Source organism: Excalfactoria chinensis, chromosome 29 (assembly GCF_039878825.1).
Source record: "Excalfactoria chinensis isolate bCotChi1 chromosome 29, bCotChi1.hap2, whole genome shotgun sequence".
NCBI lineage: Eukaryota > Metazoa > Chordata > Aves > Galliformes > Phasianidae > Excalfactoria > Excalfactoria chinensis.
In genome coordinates, this window is record NC_092853.1 from 112635 (window position 1) to 140495 (window position 27861).

A 27861-nucleotide genomic window follows, 5' to 3' on the forward strand; every position below is an offset into this window, starting at 1 on the left:
TTCAACACTGAAATCAAGTCCCCTTTAAAATTTGCCATGCAAATACCATCAATCTGGCTTAAATATTAGTCTAAGAAAAGATACAGAATAGGAGCCATGAGCTGGCGCTTCAAGAAGCTCTTGTATTGCCAGCAAAACTCAAGGTGGATGGATTACAGAGAGGATAGAAAGAATCACAGGACTCATAGAAGCACAACCGTGCTACGTACTAATCTTAGAAGTGACTGAAAATGAAATAGAGGTCATAGCCACTTAATGGAAGTCATGACCTTTAAACTAGAAATAAGCTATCTGGATTTTAATGAAATAGCTGATTTTCTTTATACTTTATATCTAAGTCAGCAATAAAACCATCTTGGTTGCTGTACTTATTTACCTGCAAAGTGCATCTTCTCTTCCTCATCTAAGTAGACCAACAGGCAACAAAAAACAAAGGAAAAAGTATTAAAAGAAAAGAAAAGAAAGGAAAAGAAAAGATTACTGAATTGAACATTTGTTATTTAGGAAAAGCCCTAAAGATGATCAGATATGCTTTAAATTTATGCCATTGCACTCAATACCAAAAGCTCCAAGGTATTCATGGTAAGGGGATCATAATGATATTTCGAATCTTTGTATTTACATTCAACCATCAACACAGGCAGCATTTGATAAAGGGAACACTTACATACAGAGGAACATCATATCAAAATGTTCTATACCTCATTGGCTCTTTTGGGGATGTAAATAGCTTGCTGAATAGAGGTACTCAAAGAATTATCAAAACCAAATTCTTACCTAAGGTTTCCATCAAATTCTCTTTCTCTGAAAGAAATGGCATCTTGTTATCACTGTATCTGTTACAGTATCGAATGTAAAAACAATATGACTCATTGTACTTGAATGCTATTACCTCCATCATATATTTACACAGGACTAACTGTGACTATTCTAATCTTTCCAGTGAGGAAAAGAAGGATATGCTGCATGGCGTTGAAGAAGCCAAATGGCAGCTTGGTAACTCAACACACAACTGAACAAGCAGTAAGAGGGATGAGATGACATTCACACGGCCTCTTTAAGGCACCTACCTGCTGAATATCTCAGTCTCATCTAATTGCCTGTCTTGTCTGTTAGATTACAAGTAGTTAGTCCACACACCCTTCCTCCTTCCAGCTCTTGTTCTCAGTGATAACATTCGCATATAATTTAAATCTCTTATTTCTCTGATCAGATCTTATTTTAGAAGACAAGGAAAATTTACCCCTTTTGAGCTCATCCGTCATTGTTTCTAGGAAGAAAACAACAGACAAACAAAAATAATTATAATTGTGACATCAATTATTAACATAAAAATCTGCTATTTTAAAAATATTAGACATAAGTAGAAGAATCCAAAATGCTCAGTGCAAGATAAACCCATGAGCTCCACTGAACACCTAAGTCATTTTAACAGGGGATTAAGTCAGTAGCAGAGCATCTGGAGACACACCATCTACTGGAATGGGTATTTTGTCCGGCATTTACCAAAGAAGCCCAACTAGAACTGAGATGTCTCTGTATTGATCATTCCTGAATTATCATCATTATGATCCATGAAAATGCTTCCAATGCTGTAAAGACTATTTTCCCAAGGTAGGTTTTTGTGTGTTTGACTTCCTCATTACTCACCTCCTTTTTGTCTTCTTGTACGATCAACTAGAAAAGGAAGAAGAATTTGCAATTATTTCCCAAGGAGCCCATTTAGATCATCACAGTATTATTTCAGTATGAGTTTTCATTCAAAAATCCTCTGTTCTAAAGATGAGCCACATATTCTGTGCTTATTTGTCACTTGTGATCACATACAATTTTACCTCACAAATGGCCTCCTTGTTGAGTAAATCTGGTGCATTCACACACACACTACGCTCACACACTCGTCACTTCTTTTACTCTCTCTATCCCATTCCTTTCCTCTCTCTGTCTCTTTCCTGTCTGTTTCTTTCTCATACTGATATCACATTAACAGCATTTTACATTGTGGTTGAAACATCCATATCAACTGATGTAGGTGGAAATACTTACTCTTCAGCTTATAGCCCAGAGCAGCGATAACAGTCAGAGTGCAAAATGTAATTACAAGGAAAGCAGTCATCCAAGGTGAAGTGGATGGAAAGAAGACATCTGGAAAATATAAACAATATTCCTTTCAGGGCATGTCCACTGTCGAAGGCATATGAATTTAATGCCATAATTTTTGCTATAATATATCACTTTTGGACTCTTTTTGCCATCGGTGGCTGTTCCAGCTTCCCTGCAGTGCTCCGTGTTGCTTTGTCAGAGAAATTGACAGAGATGAGTTGGAGATGCCACCTTTATGTAAGAAATATGTGTTGAGTGATCCATTCGAGAACATTATTCCATTTATGGACCTTATAGATGAAGTATTTGGGAAAGAAGAATCGTCAGCATTGGTATTTCAGATGGAAAAAGCAGATTCCTCTGGTTTACTTTTGAAATTAAGATCCAAGTAGGAGGGTGACATTTGGTGATATGCAGGATAATCATCATATTTTAAGAGAGAAAAAAGGGTTGAGAGCTGACATTCACCATTTCCTACAAGCATTTTTTAAGTCAATCCCTTCCCAAATAATTTCAGTTCTCTCAGGTGATGGTTAAGTAGGATTGACTAATATTTCTTGATAAGTTGAATCTTGAGCTTAATGAATGATAACAAATTTTACTTCTTATTAAGTCATCCATCTCAACACTTGCCATTAGTGCCTTTGCTGGATATCCAGAATCTCTCCTTTGTAAATGGAGAGATGCAGGACAGCAGCCTGCAAATTGGTCCTCACAAATGTCAGCCCTGGAGGACACTCACCTGAAATCAGGACTCGCGATTCACACACTGTGTTGAGGAGATCATTGATTATTCTGCAGGAGACTTCCACGTCAGATCCTGGTTCTATGGTCAAGGAACTGACAACATCAAAAAGGCCTGAAGATGTCTGAAGGTTTTGCGTGATCACTTTGTCCACCAGTATCTGTCCTTTGCTGTCCAGCCAATATACCGCAGGCTCTGGAAACCATCCCTGTGACTTGCAGTTGAGTCCAATGCCCTGACCCACATGGCCATCCAGGAAAACTTCAGACTTATCACCTCGAGCTACAGAAAAGGAAAGAAAAAGCAGCAAATGAGATATTCTCTTGCTGAGCAGCTTATGTTGGTAAGATCTGCCCTGGTTTTGTCAATAAATACACTGTGTGAGTTGAAGAGATACAGATACCTGTATGAAACATGTCTTTCATAAAGACATTTTTTTTTTTTTTTTTCCAAGTGTTTTTGATATCTTCATGAAAAATTTGAAAGGATGAAAAGAAAAAAAGCTGTTCTAACATTGTACTGACAGTAAATTTTCTACTGAAATAGGTTTGGATGACGCCGCGAAGAGATGGAAATTGTAATACTGGACAAGAAAAGTGATGTGTCTGATGGAGCAACAAAAATGGGTTGAAATGCAAAATCCCGTCTCAGTCAGTCTAGTGTTGCCTCACTTCTACATCAATAGGCTTGCTTTATTGAGGCACTCAGCCCTGCTCCATTTACATTTCCTCATATGGCAATAAAGGTGGCCAACAAGAGTGAAGGCTGGTCTTCCACATGGGTAACAGAACCCCATAGACCTTACCAAAAGATGTAGTATAACACTAAGTGAGAAGTAAAAAACACCTGACATTCCACTCACCTGCCACATCCAGGTCAACCACCACTCCATCATTCCAGTTCTCCAAAGAGACATGGCAGATGTACTTTCCTTTATCAGAGACCATGACATTTTTCAGGAGAAGGGATAAGTTTCCCTTATTAACTTCACTCTGAAAGAAACTAGTTCGGCGAAAGTATGGCCTAGTCTCCCATGCTGGATTTTGTGCATCGTTTCCAACGTAGGTAGTCACTTCAATATTTTGGGAATTTTTAATAAATGTCCACTGAACAACTATTCCCTTGGGGATTGTCTGGGCTTCCAGCTGGCAGGGCAGGACAACTCCTTTTCCAACAACTCCAAGCACAGGATCGTAAGGGGGTATCATTCTAAACTGGCCTGAAGGAAGACAAAGACGTAAATCTTGTGAGTCAGAGATGTTCTCATTAGCACTTTGTATAGGAAGCAGTAATGATGGCTGCACTTGCAGCCCATTCTTCATTTCCTTCCTTTCCTGTTTGTTTGTTTGCTTGTTTATGGAACAATCCAGGAGCTTTGGAAAGTATAGCATCACTTATATCAAATGAGAACAAAACCAAGACTTACCTTTGACCAAATGGACTATCTGTAGGAAAAGTATAACGTGAAGAATCATTGCGTGCTGAAATCTGGAAGCCATCACCGCCCAGGTTTGGAAGTTTTCAGTAATCAAGAACGAATCTTACCATATTCCTGTAAAAATAGAAGAAGAAATAGAAAATGGAAAAGGAAAAGAAAAAAAAAGACAGAAGGAAAAGAATATAAGAAAAGAAAAAGAACGCATCAGTGAATTGTACCATTGTCCAGAAAAAAGACTCAGCTAAGTTTTATTCTAGTTCATTAACTAAGAATTTCTATGTAAGGGTATATGTGATAAATCACATTTGTGCCTGCCTACCTGAAAATTGCCAACCAAGTCTATATTTTTGACACGCTATGAGCAAATTGAACTTCTCTCCTCTGTGGAAATACATTTCAGAATCAGTGCGCTTCAGACCTCAACACAACCCCAATCGTAAGAAGAGTTTCATGAAACCCTTTTCCAAGCAACTCAGCAAATAAATGAGCATTTCAGAGGCTTTAATAAAGGTTGCTAGTAGACAGCTTCTGATGTAGATTAGCTTTATGCCTCATCCATTCTTAAGAAAGCAGACTGCCGTTATCTTTAATTTAAGGCATTAGAAAGAAATGACCTTAAACAACTCTTAGCTAATTGTTTAAAATACCACCTATGGAAGACCAAAATATATTCGCAGTCAACCAGCCAAGAAAGAAACCATTTTAATCCAGGGCTGATATAATTCCCTGGAAACTGTAAAGAGCACAAAGCTGCCTCGATACTCATGCAAACGACTCCAGAAACATCTCTGTGCACTATTTCAGCCAGAATTTCATTCCTTACCTGAGTAGCAAGGTCCAAATTATCCATTTTAAATTCAGGGTGTACCGCAGAGCTGAGGAGTCTTTGTCACTTTGCAGTTATCTTGTATCCCCTGAACATTGGCACGTCCATTTTGCCTACCTATATAGAGTGTAGGCTTCAGTAATATGCTCACTGAAGTCTAAAAATATGGAAGACTTAACTTTCACCCCTTGCCCTTTGGTCCAACGTATCATATAAGATACCTGAAGATTTGATTTCCCTACACGCCTAGGACCAAAGTGCAGCAACAGGCTTGTGTTTCAACCACTTTCATACTTGTGCAGAGCAATTCATATCCTATTATTACTTTCCAACACTTACTACATTAAAATGGAGAACAGCATCGACAGGAGACAGAGAAATCAGAATCTCTGGTTGCCAGAAGTCCTTTATCATTTAGAATGATTTCTAATCTGAAATACGAATACAGAAGTCAGTGACCAGGCAGGAAATTGAAGTAAGCTAGAAGTGCTGTGGTTTGATTACACCAGCTATCTTCAGATCCTGATTGTAGCTCCACCCTTGTTAATTCTCTAGTGATAGCACAGATCCTTAACCTTTCCTGGAGTCAACTCTTTCCACAGGCCTTTCTGAAATTCTGGGTTTCTGGTAAACTTTAATACTAGATCAAATTTGGTTAAAAATGACCAAAGTAGCTTTAAAAGCCAGAAAGATGATGGAGACTAGCACAGTTTACATTCAGGATCCTGATGTTCACAGCCGTGCTTCTGCTTAAACAATAAATAAGTAAATAAATGAAAATGAAGAAATGAAACCAAAGTCCAGAGAAGTGAGTAAATCTTAAGTATGATTGTTTTCAGATCTTGAATAGAACATTAAAAGTATCATATGCGATAATATAATTCCAAGATCTAGGTATGTCAGCAAAGAGAGCAACGATCAAGTACATAATAGGAAAAACAAAATAATATGTACAAATAGTGATACACTTAATAACCTCTTCACTGCACACTGGTAAGTTTTATTGCTGTTCTCTCTGGATAAATGATGGTTGAAGACAGTGTTGGTTTTCACAGGGGAATGCAGAGGAATATCTCTACCTTGTTTGCCCTGCTCTATGTAAATTGACTGGGAGGCATTTTTTTCTTGCAGCATGAATTTTGACATTTACATCTTTCCCATTTAGGCTGGTTAAGCCTCTCGATCCTATTGGATGTTAAAAATGCAATCACAGGTTACCCTGCTAATAAAGATATAAGGACAAAGGTTCAAAACTACCATATCCCTTACAGAAGTCTTAAGTTTCGCTCTATTCAGGTAAGAAATTATATATTTTTTTCCTAAAACTATGAAGAAATTCCCCTGCATTTGCAATGATCCTGGAATTAATTACTGTTGATTTAATGGATTGCACTGACAGACACAAACCGGCCTGCTGTAGCTGCATTGTTAATAAGCTGGGAATGCCCCCCTTCCCCTTCCCCCTTCCCCCCCCCCCCTACCTTTGACAGTACTTGATTTGATCAGTTACTGGATATGTGAGAGAAAGAAAAGTATGCAGAAAGGTGGAAGAGAGCAGGGAAAGTTTTGTCTCCAATTAGTGAGATTTAAGGACACGACATGACTTAATCTCTACTGTGAGTACATTGTGAGCCCACATTAGTTCAGCAATGACTTCAGAAACCAAGTTCTTTGCAGGAAGTTGGAAAGAGTCACCTTTGTTAATCCACAAAGGCTCTCCTTAAAATGCTCATGGAAGTCAACAGGAAGATTGGTATAGGAACACTTTGCTTAGGAATTCATCTCTTTATCCAGTTTGTTTTTCATTAAGAAAGGCTTTTTTTTTTTTTTTTTTTTTTTTGGCTAAAAACAGAAGACAAAATGAAATAGTTTTAACTCCTCACTGAAAGTAAAATATTGCCAAGGAAGGTAATAGAGTTTCTGGATGACAAAGGTAAGCATGAACAACTGATCAGAGCAAAGATCGTGCTTGTTTTGAACCACATACATTAAGTAGTTGAATTTGATAGGGAGATGTGTAAAGGAAGATAGATGCTCTGCAAACGTCTTTGCTTGACTGCAATCCAATGCAATGTCTTAACCTTTCATCATGCTTTCCCTTGTTATATTACACTTGCATTAATGCTGGTTGTTTTACATTGAACACTTGAAGAGACCAAAGGAGTCCCACAGGAATTTCATCTGGAAGATCTGCTTTTGGTTGTGTTGATGATTAAGAACCCTGGATAATGTTGGGTTTTCCCCCCTGGAGGCTGACAGCTTTTCACATACTGACTTTTCAACACTTAGCATGCTTGATTACAGGTAAAATATTTCAATCTTAAGTATATTTAATTTTAATTATGCCTAGGTTCATATAGAAGTAATAAATAATGAACACACATTTTACTTCTTTTTTACTTGGTTAACTTCAGGCACTAAAATCACCAAGGATGCCCCTTGTGCAATCTGATATTTGTTAAGGCACTCAAGGCTGGAAGATTACATTAGCCTGTAGGGGACTTGGAAACTTCAGATCAGGGAATGGAGGCCAGGTGGAATTCAGCACTGGGCTTCTAGATGTAGCCAAACATATCATGCCTGAGATTATGGGTTCAACTCAGAGATTTTGCTGTTTATCTTCAGCTCTCTAGAAGCAGGTATCTGCATGCAAGCTCAGTGTATAGGACACCACTCAACTACCCATCCATTGGCATATATTGACATTCTTTGTACTTCAAACTTTTCTTCTTGAACACTGCATTCGAAAAGAGAATGGATTCAATGTAATGGAAAAGAGCCAGTGCTTCTGTGTAACGTTTATTGACCCTGAAGAAAGTACACAGAAGTAAGTTGATATTCATCAGTTTAATAGAATGGCACTCATATTACTAAGGTCAGCCAGCAGGTACAGTCTCCACCAAGTCCTTATCAGTAGAGGTGGCTGGCTGGTAATGTCCACCCTGGAAGAACTCCTGGTTACAGCTACAGAGCAGTTTCCCACAATGTTTTCTTTTAGCTACCCACTAAAGTGCATGCTGAGGCCTTTTACTTTTGTTCCCAAGCTAACACAAAATCCTTCTCTCAGCTACTCACTCATTCAGGCTGTGATCTTTGTTTTTTCACATACCCAACATGTACCCTGAGTCACTTCTACAGGTCCTGATGTCTCAGGTCATGAAATGTGAGTGTTGAAGAAACTCTACTGCGTTCAATGAACAAACTCACTGGTGACTGTAGAATGAGCTGAACAATTAGCCTGATCTCCATTGACCAGGCGTTCAATTAAATGACTGACATGGAGGTGGTGGACCAAATGCACACGCTATCACTTTCTAAGTGATACTAGATACCATCATCTGACAAAATTGAATTCCACCTTCATTTTTGTTTTATATGTCCTGTATCCTATGTTGGATCTTTGACAGACTTGTCAATTTTCATCTTTTTTTCTGTGATTTCTCAATTTCCATCACTTTGTGGCCATGAACTTCCTTAAGCTGGTCTTCAGAAAACTGATGAATGGGGACATGGTTCATCTAAGCACTCTGCCACGCTATTTTCTACTTTTCTTCCAGATTCCTCTTCTGTTGATAATGATATTAGTTCAGTTCATTGACTGATGTAGTGCCAAGTAAAATGTGGTATGGACGAACGAAAACAGCTGCCATTTTAACTCTTCACAGGTCAATTTATTAGCTATCCTCCTAATAGTTCCATCATTGGAGTCATTGGAGAGGGGGTCATTCTGCCTTGTTATGTGGCAGCAGAGAACATTCCTGAGATATTCTCTGTCCAGTGGATATTTAAAGGACAGTCGGAAAAAATAATGGTGATCACATACAATGGGAAAAACAAAGATGAAAAGCAAGATGAGAGATATCAAGGCAGAGCAAAACTCTTCCACAGTGAATTCAAAGCTGGAAACATGTCTCTGCACTTGAAGAACATCAGGAGTTCTGACAAAGGATTGTACACTTGTGTGGTGTCTTTCAATGATGAGTACCATGACGTGCTGATCGAGCTGCAAGTAGCAGGTTAGTGGCCATTCTCTCATGTTATTCAAAGATGGAGATGAACAGAAACATGTATATTCACTGACTGAGAGAAACATTATTTTGACATAATTTGACTGATAAGCTTTCTTCATGGGAGGATGTTTGATCTGTGTTAGCTTTCTCTAAATAAATGCCTACATCATACCATGTGAGGACAGATTTATCTTGAGATACCTATCTTTAGGTACCAAACACCAGGTATCTTTATGTGACCTGGGAGTACAATCTCCCTTCAAGTTCATTGGAAGCCCAGACAGCAAGTTTAGAAAACTCTGCCATTATTCAGTTAAATTTAGGTTTCTACTCTGCAGTCAACCATTACTGTCCAGTCTCTCTAGGATTAAATCAATTGGGATTGGTACAATCAATTGCTTTCATTTCAGTATCTCACTGCTTTCCTTTCTGCTATCAAGAAAACAAAGCACTGGACAATGCTCCTATTTCCATTTCAGTATATTAATAGATACCATCTTCACAAGTAGCTTTTATTAATGTGGTTGGCTTAGAACTGGGCACATTTTTCCTTTCAAAGGATCCAGTTTCTCTTACATAGGCATAGGGGCTTCTAAAACTTACAGCCAGATTCTTCTGAAGATGTCTTCATAGTTAATGCCAGATGAAGCAAAGGTTTAACACCCAAGTAACACTTTAATTTAGTCATCTGAGTTCCTGAATATAAACAATATGATATATATCTATATATATATAGATAGATATATATATATAGATATTTTCACTATGTCAGTAAGAATTTTAATTGAAATAGCTAATCTGAGACTCTAATATATTCTGTTTTCATGGACAGATTCCATTAGTTGTTCACAGGCTTCCTGTAATCCATTAATTATCCTAATTTTATGAGTTTTTTCTATTTTTCACCCAGTACTGGGAAATTCCTTTGGAAACATCATTCAGCACCAGCAGTCCCCAGGTAGCCCTATATAATGTAATCTCTATTAAGTCATACTCTTAAGCTAAAAGACACTGAATTGCTGACCATGAAGAAAGTAACTTCAGGGTCCAAGTCACTGTCAAAGAGAGAAAAGAGGCTTTCTATGTACTTCCGTAGTTCTATACATACATACAAATGTAAAGTAATGTCATATATAAGAATATATTACATATATATATAAATAACGTGTTGAATTCTTATGATGTTCTTATAAACCAGATTAAATTCCCATTATCAGTACTGATTGAAATGGAGAACGTTTTCTCCTTAGCTAAAGGTGGTGTGCCTTCCATTTTCCTGAGGAGTCCCAGGAAACAGGGCATTGGCCTCACCTGCCACGCAGATGGGTGGTTTCCTAAACCTGAAGTGATTTGGTTGGATGGCCAAGGACAGATCAGGAAGGAACTATCAGACACAAAAGTGATGATGATGCCTTCAGGCCTATACAGTGTCGTGAGTTCCATGAACCTGATACCAGGATCTGACATGGAGGTCTCCTGCAGGATAGTTAACAATCTGCTACAGACAATGAGTGAGTCCCGAGTCCTGATCTCAGGTGAGTGAGTAGAGTCACCTGCTTGTGAGATTAAAAAGACGGGGAGAATGGTGTGGGTCCCATTTTTATGCCATGAACTGATCCAAAATCATAGTTCCAAAACCACTGGGTTGGACAAAAGGCCAAGAGAGCTGCAATCTTCTTCAGCCTATATTTCTAGTTGACTACACAGTCTCTGGTGGCATCCAATGAATCATTTTCTCCTTCCAAAAAACAAAAAAGAAGAGTCAGATAGAAACAAAGCTTTGTGTGTTCCCTGGTTCACATTAAGAGATGTCAATTGTTGGAGCTGAATGAAAATGAATTAAAAATCCAACTTTATGCCCAATTGAAAATGGCGTATTTCCTTACTTATGGCTGGACATTCTACATAATTGCATTATCTAGACCATTGCCAGCTTGTTTAATAAGATGTGCACAAATGGGCTTCACTGAGCATAGCTTTTTACCTTTACTACTTTTAACACATACCTTACTTTTAACATACCTTACTTTTTAATCACCATCGGCTGAACCAAGTCATGTTTTCCTGTGTAGCACTTCACATGTCTCTGTTCATTGGGTAAACAGACAGGCCTTAGGTAGATTCAAGATTCAAGCAAGCCTCACAGGGCTGGATCCCAAGAAGGAATTCATTACCACAAAGCCAATGTGTAGTCTGGAACTGGAACCAGAGTGAAGGGTAGTTGTCTTGAAGTAAAAGAAGAGTAAACTCCCTCTCAGGATGGCATGAAGAAAACACAAATGAATGTGGAGAGACTTGGGAAGAGACAATAAGGCAGAAAGAATGTGGGAAATGTCTGAAATCCCATTGCTTTTCCCAGGTTTATGTACTGTACTCTGCAGTGTGAATCAGATATTCCTTTTATCAAATGCGATAGCAGTGAATGTTCCTCTCTTGCACAGCACTGATGACTTCTGATGTCTTTTTTGACCCTATGAATCTGGTACCCACATAAAGACCATCTCCTTGACTACATTCCGAGTTACAATTGTCTTTTTATTTAACTCATTAAATTGTTCATTTTTACAGATATTTTCTTCCCCTCCATTTCAAAATGGCTGGTTGCCTACCTGGTAATTTTATGTATTATCGTGGTCCTAATTTGTGCTGTATTTTTTAAGCTGAGAAGTAAGTATTTCTTCATATATGCTTTCAATTAACATATAGAATTATCATATTAAGATTCATGGTTGTAACAAAAGCTCACAGTCCAAATGACCAGTGATTATTTCATGACTGAATTCAGGAAATGGAATGATAGAAGAGTGGGGAATTGCATGAGCTGAACAAGTAATAAGACTAATTGCGTGTCCTTACCCTAGGGACATAATTGCAGTGAGCAATCCGCAACACGAAAGGCAAATCAGAGGAATGATCACTCTTAGTATTGCCCTACAAAAGTCATTTTGTTCTTTTTTTGTCTGTTTTGTTGTTGTTAACCAGGTAACAAAAAGAAGGCAATTAATTCAGGTAAGAGATGATGAAGAGTATGACACTTTGTAGAGCATATGGGTTATCTATAATTAAATAAAACAAATATTTATGGACTATTTAGCAATTCTAGTTATAGTCAAATGTCTTATAGTTTTTCACTTTAGTTTTGTACCAAGTGTTAAAACATCTTACATGAGTTTCATCTGTATTTTACAGTCTGTTTCCTGTTTCATGCTCTAGACATTACTACATGCAGACTGACATTGGACTGACGTTTTCTTACCATTCCTAATCAAACTTCCTGTCTTATCATCAAAGAGTTAATTAAGGCATTAGAAGCATTCCTCGGGTTCTTTAAAAGAGAAATAACTAGACCGTGATGAGGTCTTCCCTCCTCTTCTCTAGCTTAAACAAACCAAGTGACTTCAGCAGCTTCTTTTGAGTCTTCCCTTTTGTGTGTGAATGAACTCTATTGGAAATGAGATACCTCTTGTTTTGATAAACAAAACGAATTCTCTGGGCTAACGAGGAGCCTTGGAAAATATGGCAGGTTAACTGAAAGTTTTAGCCCCGTTTATTTCTTTCTATTCACACAAGAAGTTCAGTGTTGTAGGATGAGTGGTGCTTACGGGAATAACTAACATGATTTTTTTTATTTTTATTTTTTTATTTTTTTTTGTAGTAAAACTGAAGGCAAAGATAGAAGAAGGTAAAACCTCTTTGCATTTGAAGTGGTGTCAAGTTTTTCCAGTGCCTCACTATAAAAAACTTCTTTACTTCTTTCCTATATCCAGCATCAATATCTTTCCTCTCTTCAGGTTTGAGATGAGTTTTCCTTGCCCATCACAACAGACCCTGCTAAAGAATCTCTCCTGTACTTTTATATAGCCCCCTTTTGATACTGACAGGCCACCCCAAGCTCTCCTTGGAGCCTTTTCTTCTCCAGGCTGTACATCTCCAGCTCTCTTAGTCTGTCCTCATAGGGAGGTATTCCATCTACCAGCAGTACAAATAAGCTGTCTTTCCACCTCACTCAAGCTTGATCAGTTACCTACATCTAACACAATTAAAACATTGTGATTCATTCATGGGTGCATTATTGGTTTCCTCTGGATTTACACCTGCTTAAGGCAGTTGACAGTACACCGAAAGCAGCCAAACTCCAAGGACACACCAGCTATGGGGTTCTGCAGTTTGCATGCTTATATTTTTGAGCCATTTAGTTGCAGAGGATTCACTGTGTCTGTGTATTGTCCCTTCTAGAACATGAACAACTGAAGTCAACGCTAGGTAAGATGGTTTTGTTGTGAGTTGCCTTTGCATGGAAGATGTGACCATTAGTAGAATTTCCTGATTATTTTTGTTTGTTTGTCAATCAGTTTTTGTGTGATTGCTAATCTGGATAGCATCCTTTAATTCAAACAAAGAATTTAAATAAATTGGATTATTCTCATGTGAAAACATCTGGAGATAACAAGGAAAGGCTAATTATTGTAGACTGTGTGTACATACAAGCCAAGCTGTAAACCACTCTAACATTAAGAGTGCTTTATCAAAACAAGTCTAACAGTGAAACTTTATGGAAAGTCCATACATATAAAGTCTAACAGTCCACTTAGTAAGTTTATACCCAATAACTACCCCATTTATATGCCTGTTTGTTTTCTTTCATTCTATGTGCTGAACCGGTTAGAACAAGAGAAAGCCACAAACCGAAGAGGTAAATCTCATTTTCTTAAGTGACTGATGCAGTTTAGACACAATAGAATAAACTACTTAATTTAATTAGATTGGTTTTAGTTTAACTGGCTTCTTGGGCATGTTAGTAGAGATGATTAGATGGCAAAAAACTGATGATATTTACCTCTCTACCTACAACTGGAGTGAATACTCTGTCTGTTATGAGAAGGAAAGAATAGGCATGTAACAATTATGTTACTTTAACAAGTGCTTCCTGTTGTTTTTGTTTGTTTGTTTGTTTGTTTGTTTGTTTGTTTTGTTTTGTTTTTTCCCCTTGTATTGCTCATTTATGTTCTTACCTTTCAGAAAGAAAGAAACTCAAAGACCTCTTTGGTAAGAAAACACGTCTTATATATATATATATATATATATATATATATCTTACAACCCCATTGAGCTTAGAAACAATAATACAATTCTTCAGGTGATCTTGTCTATGCCATCCCTGACGGCAAAATTGAACAAATATGGTGAAACACCCACCTATAAGGTTCTGTTTTTTTCTTAATGTCAACCATTTATGGGCTGATTTGGCCTGGTTTTCACAATTCAAGATTCAGATACAATTGATTTCTAATGGATTTTATCCTAGAGAAGAACTGCACCAATAGAGGTCACCCACTACCACTTCTGCCACTGCTGAAATGCACCACTCACCACCTCACTGCGCTCACAGACACAGTTTGGTCTCCATAAACATTCAGCAAGCATCAATGAATGTCAATAGGGAGCAATTATTTCTTCATGGAGGAATTCAATTACACACCTTTGCTTCGCATGCACTTCCATGTCAGATGCCAATATTTCTGAGTGCCCATCTGCTTCTACCTGTCACATGGCAACAATTAATATGTAATAATGTAATATATTGATAATGTAATATGATACTGGCAGAAAGGTTCAACCTCCATTGCCATCTCACCAACATCTGCCTCTGACGTGGTCACCCAACAGAATTAAATAGGAGACATTACCTTCAGAGCAGTCCTTGTAAATTTATATAAAGTTATCTCCATGCTACATGAGCTGGTTTTTCATTTTATTTCATCTTTTTGCACCTGTCTTCACAGGCTGAGGGAAAAGCAAATCTTTTATTCGATCTCTGAACCATTTGCCATGAAAAATATTTAGAGTTGCAAGATAGGCAACGGTTTCTCCTAGTCAGATAGAAAGAGCCCTGCGACTTGCATGTGCTCCACTGTGTTGCTAATGCATTTCCTGGAGAGCAAAAAATGTCAATTCCAAACTTTCCCGTTTGAGTTGAAGACGAGAAATCTAACCCAGATCTCTTTTAATGAAAGGCTCCCACCACTCAGCTTTGGGGAAGAAACAGGTTTATTTTGGTATACTTTTGGCCTTCTGTCTTTTGGAGAATAGATTTCAGTTTCGTATGAACATTCAGAGCCTGTTTTGGAATCAGCTGCTTCCAAAATGCCCAGAGAAATAACCTGATGGCTCAGCATAAAGTAGAAGAACCCTTCTGAGGATGACCCAGACCCGTCTTACCTTCCCAGAAAGTCAGGCATCCTTATCATGAGAGCAGTTAGGACACACTGACACATCCAGATCAGACCTGGGAGTACAAGAACATACCTTTCAGAGAGCCCAGAAATAAAACTGGAATGTTCCTTGAATGATCCCATCTAAGTTGTCCTTCAGCTGTCCTGCAGATGTTTCACTGAAGGGTTTCTCAAGCCACATCTGAGGTACACTGTGTAAATGCAGAGCTGATGGAGTCTGGAGGACAAGGTTTGTGTCCCTCCCCTTGGAGCACTGATGGTGGTATTTAAATAGCATGAATTAAAGTGTTCCTCACTACAGGTTCCAGAATTCTCTCATATTCCATGAGAGTTGTTCTGCTTTTTAAAACTGTAATGACAATGTAAAAATAAGCAAGTGGTATTGACTGAAATATCATTCCCTTGCAGGTAAACTGAAAGTTGAGCTGGGTAAGTAATTAAAATGATAACAAGGAGAAGAACTGATGAGTTAAGAGCGGCAAAGCCAGAACTGATAGAGAATGAGAGGTGACATGAATTGTGTGGGGGTAATTTTCTCAGTCCTTTAGTCTCAGGAGTCTGCGACTGTGTAATGGAATAATAAAACCCTCAATAAAACCCATCTCTCTCCCTTCTGCAGATTTCTGGGAAGCCCAGAGCTACACAGGTAATACTAAAAGGAAGGAGTGTGCAAAAATTCTCTGACCAGGTTACTGCGAAATGACAATGCTGTGATATTAGAAACTGAACAGCTGAGCTGGAGTCATAGAAGTAAGCCTTCACATGGCTTGGTTAGAAGAGAATGAGGCTTGGATGTGGCTATTGTATGTATTATTTAAGTTTATAAGCGGATGGAGAGGTAGGGAATCATCTGAAATTGCCCACATGAGAGTGTACTATGGCGTACAACTCAAAAGCCCTGTTAGTTCATATGAGATTGATTCCTGCTCTCTTTGGGGGAAATGTTTCAATTCTTTGTCAAATCATGCCAGGACTTCTCAGTTCCTCAAATGCTTCAACACATCTCCCCCTGAAGACAGAGGTCCCTGAAGCATTCACTTCACTGTGCCGTTCTCATTTTCCCCTCCAGTTGCCATCACTGTGAATGCTGAATGCCAACTAATAAAGATCCAAGTGCCAGGGGCTCCAGATGTTGAGGACAATTCATGTGAACCTGCTGATCTGAACAGCCCCTCCACAGTCCCTGTCCTGTTGGCAAAGGAAGTGTTTGCAGCTGGGAAACACTACTGGGAAGTGGAGGTGGGCCAACAGCAGGACTGGGTGCTGGGGGTCATGAGGCAGAAAGGGAAACAAGAGGAGCAAGGGATAGTCACCAGGGAGGACTACTGGGCTCTTCATAGATCCAATGGAGAGATTTTCTCTATCAAGGGAAACATCAGGTTTGAGAAGAAGGAAATAAATGACTCAGTGATTGGTGTGTTTCTGGACTTGGAGGAAGCACGAATCAACTTTTATGATGCTCATCAGATGGCAACCATGGTAAAAATCCCTATAAGTCTTGGAAAGGAACCGATGGAAACATTTGTCCCTTTTATATCCAATGGAGGAGAGGCAGACAGACCTGTTATCCACCCAGTATTAACCCCCATCCCTTTGGAACCACTGTAAAATGGCATTTTGAATAAAACATCTTATAGAATCAAAGTACTTCTTTTTTTTTTTTTTAATTTATTTTTTACTTTAAGTGCAAAGTTTGTTTGTTTAAGTGGTCGCTGTAGAGAGGAGAAGAGGTAACAGCATCTTAGGGCATCAGTAATCATAAAATACCCAGGAGTCAAGAAAAGAAAAGAAAACATAGGGAAAAAAGACAAATGGGATAAGGTTTCGGTGTCTCAAAGTAGGGGGAAAAAACATCAGTTTGAAGTGAAATAGCTTTTATTTTGTTTATTCTCAGCTAGGAGAATATGAACAGTCTCTAATGACTGTGCTTTGGTTGAGAATATACTTGAGGTTGGGTATGAATTCTAAGTCATGTATCAACCATCACAAAAAAACAAAACACTGTGGTTATGTCTGTTCAGGCAAAGAAAATAGTTCCTTAATTCTTCCTTCTGAATCATCCAAGAATGGTTATGAAGAAAATCAAAGCTTGAAGTGCACAAGGAACATCAGAATTATTTGGTTATTCAACCAATCCATTCAAATGGGTATGATTATTAGGGGAAAGAGAAGTGATCAAAAGCCATCTCTGTTTCATATCTGCAGCTGCATGCATGGAACTCTTGTTCAGCTGACCTGAAACAGGCACAAAAGGGAAGTATAACAGAAGAGTAATTTGCCCTTCTGTTTCCACTATATCTCCAATTACACTAACTCACCTTCCCGAGCTCTCAGTCGATTTTAGCCTTTGAAAAAAAAAACAGTCCCTGTCCAGATTCCTGAATAACACTGGAGGAATTTCTTGCAGTCTAACATACTGCCACAAATCAACACAGACTGTAACATTCTTTGGGGCATCCAGAAAAGCATAACTTTCTCTTGTCCTTTGCCTCTTTGTGCACTGTGACATTCCTAGTACATGGTTGACCATTCCAGTCCCAGTCCTAATGGCATTTTCAGTGTGATTCACCAAGGGGAAATCATGCTCCACCAACCTGGTAGCCTTCTATGATGACATCACTGGCTAATAGATAGGAGAAATGTTTGTAAGGAGGGTGACATGCTCCATGTGGAGCCTCAGCTGGATGCCTAGATCTCAGGGCCAATAGGGACTGGCGCTACCAATCAATCTCCCTCTCACATTTCTTTATGCTCCTCAGCCTCTCCACATCCTCCTTCAGGTCAACCACAAGGATAAGTCATTTAGTAAGTCATTGAGTAGCATGTTGAGTAAGTCATTGAGTCATTTAGCAAGTCATTGAGTAGGTTGAGTAAGTCACTGGTAGCGTCTAACACAAGTGCTGTCTCCATTGCCTACCGATGCAAAGGCCAGGCTTTGGCACTCACTACAGCCAGAGACCTGCACACTAGCATGCTGTTTTGGGACCTCAATCTGAGTCTCCACGTGTTTCATAACAGCAGTCTTCCTTTCAGCCATGGCAAACCAGCAGACCCACTATCACTATTCGGGTAGCCTTAACGGAGTGACTGATCAGCTCTGCCCTGCTGCCGTTATTGCTCATTTTGCTGAAGCTTACGATTGTGTCTGTCTTCAGAAGCACGAGGTTGTGCCAGGTAATAAAGGACAGCAGCCTCCTATCTGATTCATCAGTGAATTTGATTGTGAAATAAATCCATAAACTATTCCAACTCTAAGGGCTTCCTGCCTCTATCTAAACCCAGATCCATACTGTATGACAAGAACCACATTACGCCCAATTAATTGACCTTCTTTCTGTTTGGGATTTTCCAGGAGATACTTCTTCACGCATGCAGGGCTCGTGGACTTTGCTGTTCTGAGTATCCTCAACTTCAGTCATTCCGTAAACCCATTGGATGTTTGAGAAATAAGAAAACGCAGAACGTGGACATCAGAAAGAGAATTACTTATTTCTGTTCAAACTGTGATTACACTGAAATACAGGGTAGAATTTTTACACTTGGAATTATGTAGATATCATAGGCCCTAAAAAGACCTTACAATATGAAAGAGGAACTTTTTTTTCACCCTTTTTTGTGTAATATCTCTACCTCCTAACTCTCCCAAAACTATTACTATTTATTTGTCAAAAACTTCCATTGGATGCTTCTTGTGGGCTTCCTTCGCATAGTGTTTCATTCCCCACTTGTTATTATGATTTTACATGCTTTCATTTCATAGACTCTTGGAATGGTTTGAGTAGGAAAAGACCTTGTCTAGTTTAAATTCCATGACATGGGAATGGACACTTTACCTTATAGCAAGCTGTTCCAAGTCACATCAAACCTGATTTAGAACAATTCCAATAATAGAGTTTAGATTATTATATAAAAGAGATGAACGGTAACTGAGAGAATGGAACTGCTGGGATTTGTCATCTTTTTGAGAAAGACTCTCCATGAAGATTCAAAAAGGGGAGCCTTAACTGAATGCAATTGTAATTAGAAAGAAGGCTGGAATGGTCTACAGTACCCAAAGAAAAGAAGGAAGCTTTGGCACCTTTATTCTGCGAACTGAAATCATCACTGCTTAGGATGTGAAGGACATCAAAACGCTACAAAACCCCTCACACGTGCTTCAGGTTTCCTACTAGAATAAGGCAATAGAAATGAGTTCCACACCATTTTTAAAGGATCAATGGACTGGTGAGTAGAGGATTTAGTAGGAGAAATAGCAAAACCCCAGTATTCCTTTGTTTGCTATCTATGGATAAAATTTAATCTCAGACCTTTTAGACTCTTAAGAATGACTGACTAACCCTTGCCATGCTTTGAGGCCACAGGAGAGGACCAGGAAATTCAATTGGCATGTAAGGTAGGTGTGAACTGAACTAAAGGAGCTTGATGTGACTGATTCAGATTTAGATATGTGACTCTGATGTGATCTGCTTTTGGACATCTCCTGGATACTGAATTTGTTTCTGTGTGACTGAGATGGGGAACAAAACATAGCCTGGGCAATTAAGATGAATGGTACATCTTGCACCTCCTGCTCTGAAAAGGCATTTCAGTTCCCCACAAGAGTCTTTAACATAACTGAAGGCTCTCGATGAATACTGAGTGTTACACTCTATTTATCAACATGATCTCTAGGGCTTCTTTCTGCTGTCTCAGGGCAGAGATAGCAAATAGCACTGAAAAATTGTGGTATCAGCTACCAGAAACCCATCCATTTTCCACTGGGAAGCACAAAGTGAGGGATTTTTTGGACAACATATCAATCTGATCTCATAATCTGTATTTAATCACACATTCAGTCATCATCATCATCAAACTCTTGCACAATTTTCAGTGGCTCAGTGTCAAGCACTGAAATACCAGAACCTGTTGAGAAGAAGGGAACAAACTTCCTTCCCTGCACACTACCACCAATATTGTTAAATGAGTACAAAGCAGTTTTCCTTTTGGCATCATAAAATGAGAGTTTGTTGGCAGAGATGTTCAGGAAGATCCCAATCTTCTGCGGTCTGCCTCTCACAGTCAAACGAGTCCAAGGATCTCTGCAGGCCCAATACTCTTGCCCATCTGCTAAGGCTATAACCCAGAAGCCATTCTTTGGGGACAGGGTCACAATCCCTTTACGAGCCACTGATTCAGAAGCAACACCCAAGATCCAGTTTTTTCTCCTTCCAACATCCACTTCCCAGTAGTATCTCCCAGATGTGTAACCTTCCTTTGCCAACACAAAAAGGTGGGAATCAAATCTCTCCTCCCTGTCGGGTACCTTTCTGATCACACCGGTGTCATTCACACTCTTCCCATCTTCAGACACTTCCAGTCTGGGGTGAGCCGTGTCAGCATTCAGGGTGACATCAACTGCAATGATCAGGTCATGCCATAAGTAGCACGAAACAAAAGGTCTGATTTACAGTGTGTTTCTTTACTTTGTTTTCACTCGTAACTTACTCTCTCTTTACTCAGGGCACAGTCAGTAGCTAATTGCCCCAATGTAGCCTAGATTCTACCCTCCCATAATCCCAGATGCCTTTGTTCCCATACCTGAATTATGTGACAGTTTGTCTGGGGGATGGAAGGCCCTACAAAGGGATCTGGACAGGCTGATTGCTGAACTGAGGTGAATGGAATGAAGTTAAATGTGAGCAAGTGCCAGGTCCTGCACTTTGGCCACAAAATCCCAGGCAACACTACAAGCAGGAGGGAGAGTGGCTGTACGACTGTGTAGAGGAATAGGACTCGGGGTTATTTGCTGACACTCGGCTGAACGTGAGCCAGCAGTGTGCCCAGATGGCCAAAAAGGCCAATGGCATCCTGGCTTTTATCAGAAATAGCATTGCCAGCAGGAGCAGAGAAGTGATCCTTCCTGTGTACTCAGCCCTGATGAGGCTCTGCCTTAAGTACTGTGTTCAGTTTTGAGTCCCTCACTACAAGAAGGACACTGAGGCCCTGGAACATGTTTAATGAAGCACAACAAAGCTGTGAGGGGTCTGGAGCACAGCTGTTATAAGGAGTGGCTGAGGGAATTGGAATTATTTAGTCTGGAGAAGAGGAGGCTCAGGAAAAACCTTAATGAAGGTTTAGGAAAAACCTTAACGCTCTGTACAGCTACCTGAAGGGGGGTTGTGGTGAGGTGGGGGTCAACATCTCCTGTGTAACTCATGATAGAATGAGAGGGATTGGCCTCATGTTGTGCCTTGGGAGATTCAGGTTGGGTGTTAGGAAAGATTAGTTCTCTGGGAGAGTGTTCAAGAAATGTTTATATGTTGTACTGAGGGACATGGTTTAGTGGGAAGTATTGGTGATAGGTGGATGGTTGGACTGAATAATATCGAAGGTCTTTTCCAACCTTGGTGTATCTATGATTTCATGATTCTCTGGTTCTCTGATCTGCTACTGAGACTATGATGTCCACACAGTACACAAAGTGCAAGGCACTCTAGCAGGGTTCCTTTGATGAAAGCATTTGATATCAAGGAAAACTTTGTGGGCTCAAACCCATCTCTCCTTCCATCTTCGAATTTCTCTTGACCACATTCAGATATTTTTATAATGTGGGTTAGAATGGAAGAGTGATTTTCACTGGTGCAGTGACAAGGAAATGTTTCTTCCCTCACATCATCTGCACATGATGACCACTGGACAGGACAAGGTGCAATGTTGTGAACTGATCCCTTCTCACACCAAACAGGGCACAGAGAAGAGTGTGTCACAGAGGCTGAAGTGCCCAATGCAAGCAGTAACTCCTGGCTACACACAGCTAAAATGCTCCTGTTGAGCACACATAAGGTCTTTGGCAGTGCACAACAAAGAAAAAAGTTATCATTCCTTCCTCTGAGCATGTTGTCTTCAGTACAGCTCTGCACCTGGATGTGCATTTCACAGGTGTAATCTGGCTGAGAATTCACGTCCATCATCTCCTTTTCACTTACCTTTGTAGCGCTGCTCTATGACAGAACCTGTGGGAAAAAGATAAAAGCAGACAGTAAGTGGATTTGTCAAGGCATGTTGATCTCACCTATAGTAAGGCACAGTCTGTGATGCTGACTGAAAGTCCTATATTCTCCTACAGTTGTTTCTGTAGGTTGGACAGCATGTCAAATGCTGCTGTGCCATGCACCATAGAAGTCCTCCACAGATGGATTAACCAGAGTTTCTCTGGACAACCTGTGCCAATGCCTCACTACCTTTGGAATAACTATTTTCCTCCTAACATCCAACCTAGATTTCCTCACTTTCGGTTTAAACCTACTCCCTCTTCCAATTGCTATTGGGCTTTGTAAAATGTTGGTCTACATTTCATTAGCTCCCTTTTAGTACCGAATGAATTAAGTCCAGAAAGGAGAAAGAGAGGTCAAAGGAATGAATCACAGAATCTCAGGGGTGTGAAGGGATCTCAAGCAATTATAAAGTCCACCCTCCCTGCAAAATCAGGTACCCTACAGTAGATTGCACTGGTAGGCATCCAGACAGGTCTTGAATATCCCCATAGAAGAAGACTCCACAACCTCTCTGGACATCCTGTTCCAGTGCTCCATCAGCCTTACCAGAAAGAAGTTTTCCCACTTGCTAAAAAGGAAATTCCTATGTGCAAGTTTTAGGAAATTACTCCTTGTTCTATCGCTAAACACCACTGAGAAGAGCCTGGCCTCATCCAATTGCTTCTCACATCCCTTTAGATATTGATAAACATTTACCAGATCCCCTCTCTGTCTTTTTTCCTCCCAGGATGAAAAGACCCAAGTCACCCAGCTGTTCCTCAAAATGGAGATGTTCCAGGCTGTCATGGAGTCATCTAGATCAATCTGTACCCATGACAAAGGGAGGGGGCTGGGGGCAGTAGGCCTGTGGACCCCCTGGCAACCAAAAAGGGAAGCGAAAAAGGGAAAGGGAGGGAGATCCCTTGGATATAAGGTAGCGAGATGGGCTCAGAGAGAAAGGAAAAGAGAGCAGTGTCAACAATCTAAGGAGGAAAACTTATTTTACTAAGTATGATATCAGAATGCACAATAGAATACAATCTAATTGAAACTGAGGCTAATAAATCAAATAATATAAGAGAGAGAGAGAGAGTTCCCGAATCTGAAACCTACTTAACTTAGCCTTATGGCTTGGAAGTGCACCCACCCCGTCCAGGCAGCAGAGAGAGAGAGAGAGAGAGAGACCAAATCAGTCACTTCTATGCATATCCATGACATATCTTTCTCTCTGGATTATTAACCCTTTAATTACCCTTGCTTGGCATGATGTTACAATGTGGAATTCCAATAGCAAAAAATTACAAGACCATGATACAGGCCCTTTGCTATCTAGGGCAAGACCATGGACAAAATAGGAACACTCCCATTACAGTGATGAACCTCCCAGGATAGAAAAGCTTCCTGAGTTGGCAAGCACTTTGCCAGTCGTTTCTATAGGTTCTCTTGAAATTATGTCAGCAAGAGAATCTCAGAGTCCTAAGACTCTTTTCACTGGAGAGTGAAAGGAGTACAACGCCATCACCACGGGTTATAGCAAGAGGCCTCTTTAGATATAGAGCAAACAGAAAAAGGATGATGAAAATTCAGATTGTATGGTACATTCAGTACTGATGAAAAACTACGCCATTCATGGAGAACAATGCCTGCTTAAGGATGGCCATGCTCACAAGCCTGATTATCCATATAGAACAGATTTTCCTCAGGCCCAGAATACTTGGGTGTATACCCACATTTCAGGTCTGCTCTGAGCTTCTGAAGGTCTTCCTTAGTGGACATCTGCATTTTTTCCAAGGCTGTCTGCAGGGCTTCCACGTTCTCAGAGATTTTTTTTTTTCCCATAGATGGGAAGTCCAGTTATTTTTCTCTTCCTCCATGGATGGCTTTGCATGTTGGGTCACTTCCAGCTGTCTCTGCATTGCAGCCAGTTTCTCACTCAGAATCTTCTCCATTTCCTCCCGCATGGATTCCACGGCCCTCAAGGTGATCATCTCCACTGTCCTTCCTGTGAAGAAAGAGAGGAAACACTGGAAAATAACACTGCCTCCTGTTGTTTGAGGCCTTGTCTCTCTGAGCAGGTAGTGCGTTTCAAGATAGGAATGTCGGGGGAAGCAATCTTTTAGTTTTAGTTCCTAAGCAGACATTCTATAAAGTACAATAAGGCACAAAACATGGCCTTCAGAAGCTCCCTTCAGCAGAAAGGGACCTCTGTAGATTACAAGAAAGTGTAGAGAGGTAGGAATCCATTTCAGGTTTTATTTTCTGTTCTCTTCCTTTTCCAATGGAAGAGAAGTGGGGAAATCAAGCTCCCAAACCAGAGTTCCTTCCTTCCCTCTCCATCTAGACTAATCTGTCTCTCATGAGTATTGCTCTATGGAAATGAATCCTTACATGCAGACCAAGGCCCACCAGCTCTGGACAGAAGTGGAAAATAATTCACCTTTGCAGCATTAATTTGGGTTGTTTGAGTGACGGAAAGATGGAGAAAGACCTTTGGATTCTGTCTGAAGGCTTTGCAAAGTCAGCCAGGGCAGGACAAGATGTAGGAATTGCCCTATACCATCTCTTCAGGCCACAGTCTGTGTACTATGTGATAGAAGGCTCTTTACTGATTAGCAGAATGAGTGGTGAAAGGGAGAGACTGTAGCAGGTTGAACAGGCTGCAGATGCTAGAGCACCAGCAGAGTCCTTCACTGCATGTAAGGAGCTCCTCAGACACTCAGACACTTTAGCTGCCAACAGGGAGATGAAGGCCTGCCGAGGGGTTGCCATGCTCACCTGCCTGATTCTCCACCTCCAACAGACTCTCTTTAGACTCAGACCTCTCAGGTGCATTCCATGCTTTTGCAACTCTTTCCTCCAGGTCTTCTCTGAGCATCTGAAGGTCTTTCTTTCTGGACATCTGCATGTCCTCCAAACCTTTCTGCAAGGCCTGATTATTCACAGAGATCTGTTGAAGGACGGTCAGTTTTTCATTCAGAATCTTCTCCATTTCCTCCCGCATGGATTCCACAACCTTTGAGGTGCTCATCTCCACCGTCCTTCCTGTGAAGAAAGAGAGAAATCACTGGAAAATAACACTGCCTCTCATCATCTTTTAGTTCCAAAGTGGACATTCCCTAGAGTGTGATGAAGCATAAAATATGGCCCTCAGAGGCTCTTTTCAGCTGAAAGGAAACACTGTAGGTTGCATGACTGTGTATAGAGGGAGGAATCTATTTCATGTCTTATTTTTTATTCCTTATCCAGTGGAGAAGAAGAGGGGAAATCGAGTTCCTGATCTACATAGACCCTTCTGTCTCTCCTGTGTATTGCTAAAGGAAGGAAATCCTTCCTCATGGTCCAAGACACACCAACTCTGAATGAAAGATAACAGAAGAGAGAACAAAATTCCACCTCCGCTGCATTGATTTGGATTGATTGAGTGCCAGAGGGATGGGAAAAGGGCAGAGGCCTTTAGATTCTGCCTGAAGGCTTTGCAGAGTCAGTCAGGGCAGGACAGGATGCAGGAATTGTCCTATACCATCTCTTCAAGCCACAATCTGTGTACTGTGCGATAGATGGCTCTTTATTGATGAACAGTATGAGTGGTGAATGGGAGAGGTTGCAGCAAGTTGAACAGGCTGAAGATGATAGAACCCCAGCAGAGTCCTTCACTGCATGTAAGGAGCACTGAGAGCTCCTCAGACAACTTAGCTGCCCACAGGGAGATGAAGGCCTGCCTGGGGGTTGCCATGCTCACCTGCCTGGTTCTCCACCTCCAAGAGACTCTCTTTAGACTCAGACTTCTCAGGTGCATTCCATGCTTTTGATACTCTTTCCTCCAGGTCTTCTCTGAGCATCTGAAGGTCTTTCTTTGTGGACATCTGCATGTCCTCCAAACCTTTCTGCAAGGCTTGATTATTCTCAGAGATCTTTTGAAGGGAGGTCCAGGTGTTGTTCTGCTCCTTCATGGGTGGGATTGCTTGCTGGGTCTTTTCCGGTTGTCTCTGCAACGCAGCCAGTTTTTCATTCAGAATCTTCTCCATTTCTTCCTGCAAGGATTCCATGATATTTGAGTTGCTCATCTCTGCTGCCCTTCCTGTGAAGAGAGGAATCACTGGAAAATAACACTGACTCTCATCATCTGAGGACTTTTCTGTCTGAGCAGGATAAACCTTTCCTGTAATAAATGTGAGGGGAAGCAATATTTTCATTCCTTAGCAGACATTCCCTGGAGTGTGCTGAAGCATAAAACATGGCCTTCAGAAGCTCTTTTCATCAGAAAGAGAACTCTGTAGTGGGCAAGAGTGTGTAGGGAGTCAGGAATCCATTTCAGGTCTTATTTTCTATTCTCTTCCTTCTCCAGTGAAAGAGAAGTGGGGAAACCAAGCTCCTGATGTGGAGTTCCATCCCTCCATCTCTCCCTCTGTGGTTTTTATTCTCCCCCTTGTTACTTTCCAGGTATTGCTATCCATAATTTACAACTCTCCACCTCTTGGTGCTGTTTTGCCACCAGACATCAAGGATAAAGCCAGGCTGTTACCAGAATGAAAATGCTGCTCCCTTCTGCTCTTATCAGCTAAGGACCTGTAGATCTACCACCTGATGGAAGATTCTTAGAAGTAATATGCACGTGTTCCCTGCCTTCTTCTAAAAACTGGAATTAATACATACATAGAGTCGGTTGTATCTGACACCAGTGAATGTATTAAAGGAGCAGGGAGGTGGTGGAACATCACCCCAGCTGCAGTGTACACTCTGGGAAGAAGAAAATGGGGTCTGCCAGACTCTGGGGGCAGGATGTGAGACAGCGCCTTTGTCTCCCAACCAGAAGCAATACACTGCTAGAGTAGGATGTGTCTGACACCAGAGAGCTGTGCCCCTCTGACCACAAGTGATTCCTCTCAAGTGGCCATGCCTTCTAATTGGGACCAGGAGGAGTTCTCACCACATCCTGCTCACACCCTTCTGGGCTCACTCTGATACAACCCTCCTGAGATGTTCCAAGTGATGACCACAAGCAGGAGAACCAGGATCCACTATTCTTACCTGGAGACGCAAATGGGATCCTCTTCTTTTCATCTTGTATGCTTTGTGATTGTTTCTGGGGCTTGGCATCTTATGTTCAGAGAAAAGATAGAGAAAAGAGGAAATACAATGAAGCCTATCCTCAAAGGAACATGTAAATACATTGAACTGCTTTAAGGAATAACACATACAGTCATTGGAATAATACCACTGTTAAGTGGTCACTATGGCCACTAGAACACATCCCTCAGTGACTCATCTACCCTGTTCTTGAACACCTCCATGGACAGTGACTCCACTACTTTTCCTGGTCAGGAAAAGCAGGCTTCCTGAAAAGAAAATGTTCCTAATATCCAAACTGAACCTCCTCCTGCACAGCTTAAGGCCATCACTTCTGGTCCAATTGCTAGATACTTGGCCATCCCACACCTCACCAAAGCCTTCAGAGATGTGTTCATAGAGGGCTATGAGTTTTCCTCTGAGCCT

At 40.5% G+C, this 27861-nt stretch overlaps 3 protein-coding genes across 3 annotated transcripts in view; 1 reads left to right on the top strand and 2 right to left on the bottom strand.

Moving 5' to 3' along the window:
* The window catches only part of LOC140263387 (butyrophilin subfamily 3 member A2-like), an 11157-nt gene extending 6810 nt beyond the window's left edge, over positions 1 to 4347 (bottom strand). Inside the window, exons 1-4 of the mRNA XM_072358267.1 lie at positions 4275 to 4347; positions 3711 to 4067; positions 2846 to 3130; positions 2047 to 2145 (exon numbers count right to left, since the gene is read on the bottom strand). Coding sequence (XP_072214368.1) covers positions 2047 to 2145; positions 2846 to 3130; positions 3711 to 4067; positions 4275 to 4347 — 814 coding nt within the window. The remainder of the gene's footprint in view (positions 1 to 2046; positions 2146 to 2845; positions 3131 to 3710; positions 4068 to 4274) is intronic.
* The window catches only part of LOC140263366 (uncharacterized), a gene marked incomplete at its 5' end in the record, with an annotated part of 102884 nt that overhangs the window by 54125 nt on the left and 20898 nt on the right, over positions 1 to 27861 (bottom strand). The window contains 3 exon segments of the mRNA XM_072358247.1: positions 24036 to 24201; positions 24204 to 24370; positions 26108 to 26446. Coding sequence (XP_072214348.1) covers positions 24036 to 24201; positions 24204 to 24370; positions 26108 to 26446 — 672 coding nt within the window.
* LOC140263359 (butyrophilin subfamily 3 member A2-like) lies at positions 7341 to 16963 on the top strand. Its single transcript, XM_072358240.1, has 12 exons — positions 7341 to 7416; positions 8778 to 9128; positions 10373 to 10657; positions 11691 to 11789; positions 12105 to 12131; positions 12778 to 12804; positions 13359 to 13385; positions 13789 to 13815; positions 14142 to 14168; positions 15764 to 15784; positions 15975 to 16001; positions 16425 to 16963. Exons 1-12 carry the CDS (start codon positions 7341 to 7343, stop codon positions 16961 to 16963), a joined length of 1533 nt encoding a protein of 510 aa, XP_072214341.1.

Bases quoted from the DNA above. Each gene is read 5' to 3' on its own strand.
- LOC140263359 (XM_072358240.1), top strand. From the start codon at position 7,341: ATGTTGGGTTTTCCCCCCTGGAGGCTGACAGCTTTTCACATACTGACT. The intron at 11,790-12,104 runs GTAAGTATTTCT...GTTGTTAACCAG, and splicing joins TGTATTTTTTAAGCTGAGAA to GTAACAAAAAGAAGGCAATT. The intron at 14,169-15,763 runs GTAAGAAAACAC...ATTCCCTTGCAG, and splicing joins GAAACTCAAAGACCTCTTTG to GTAAACTGAAAGTTGAGCTG.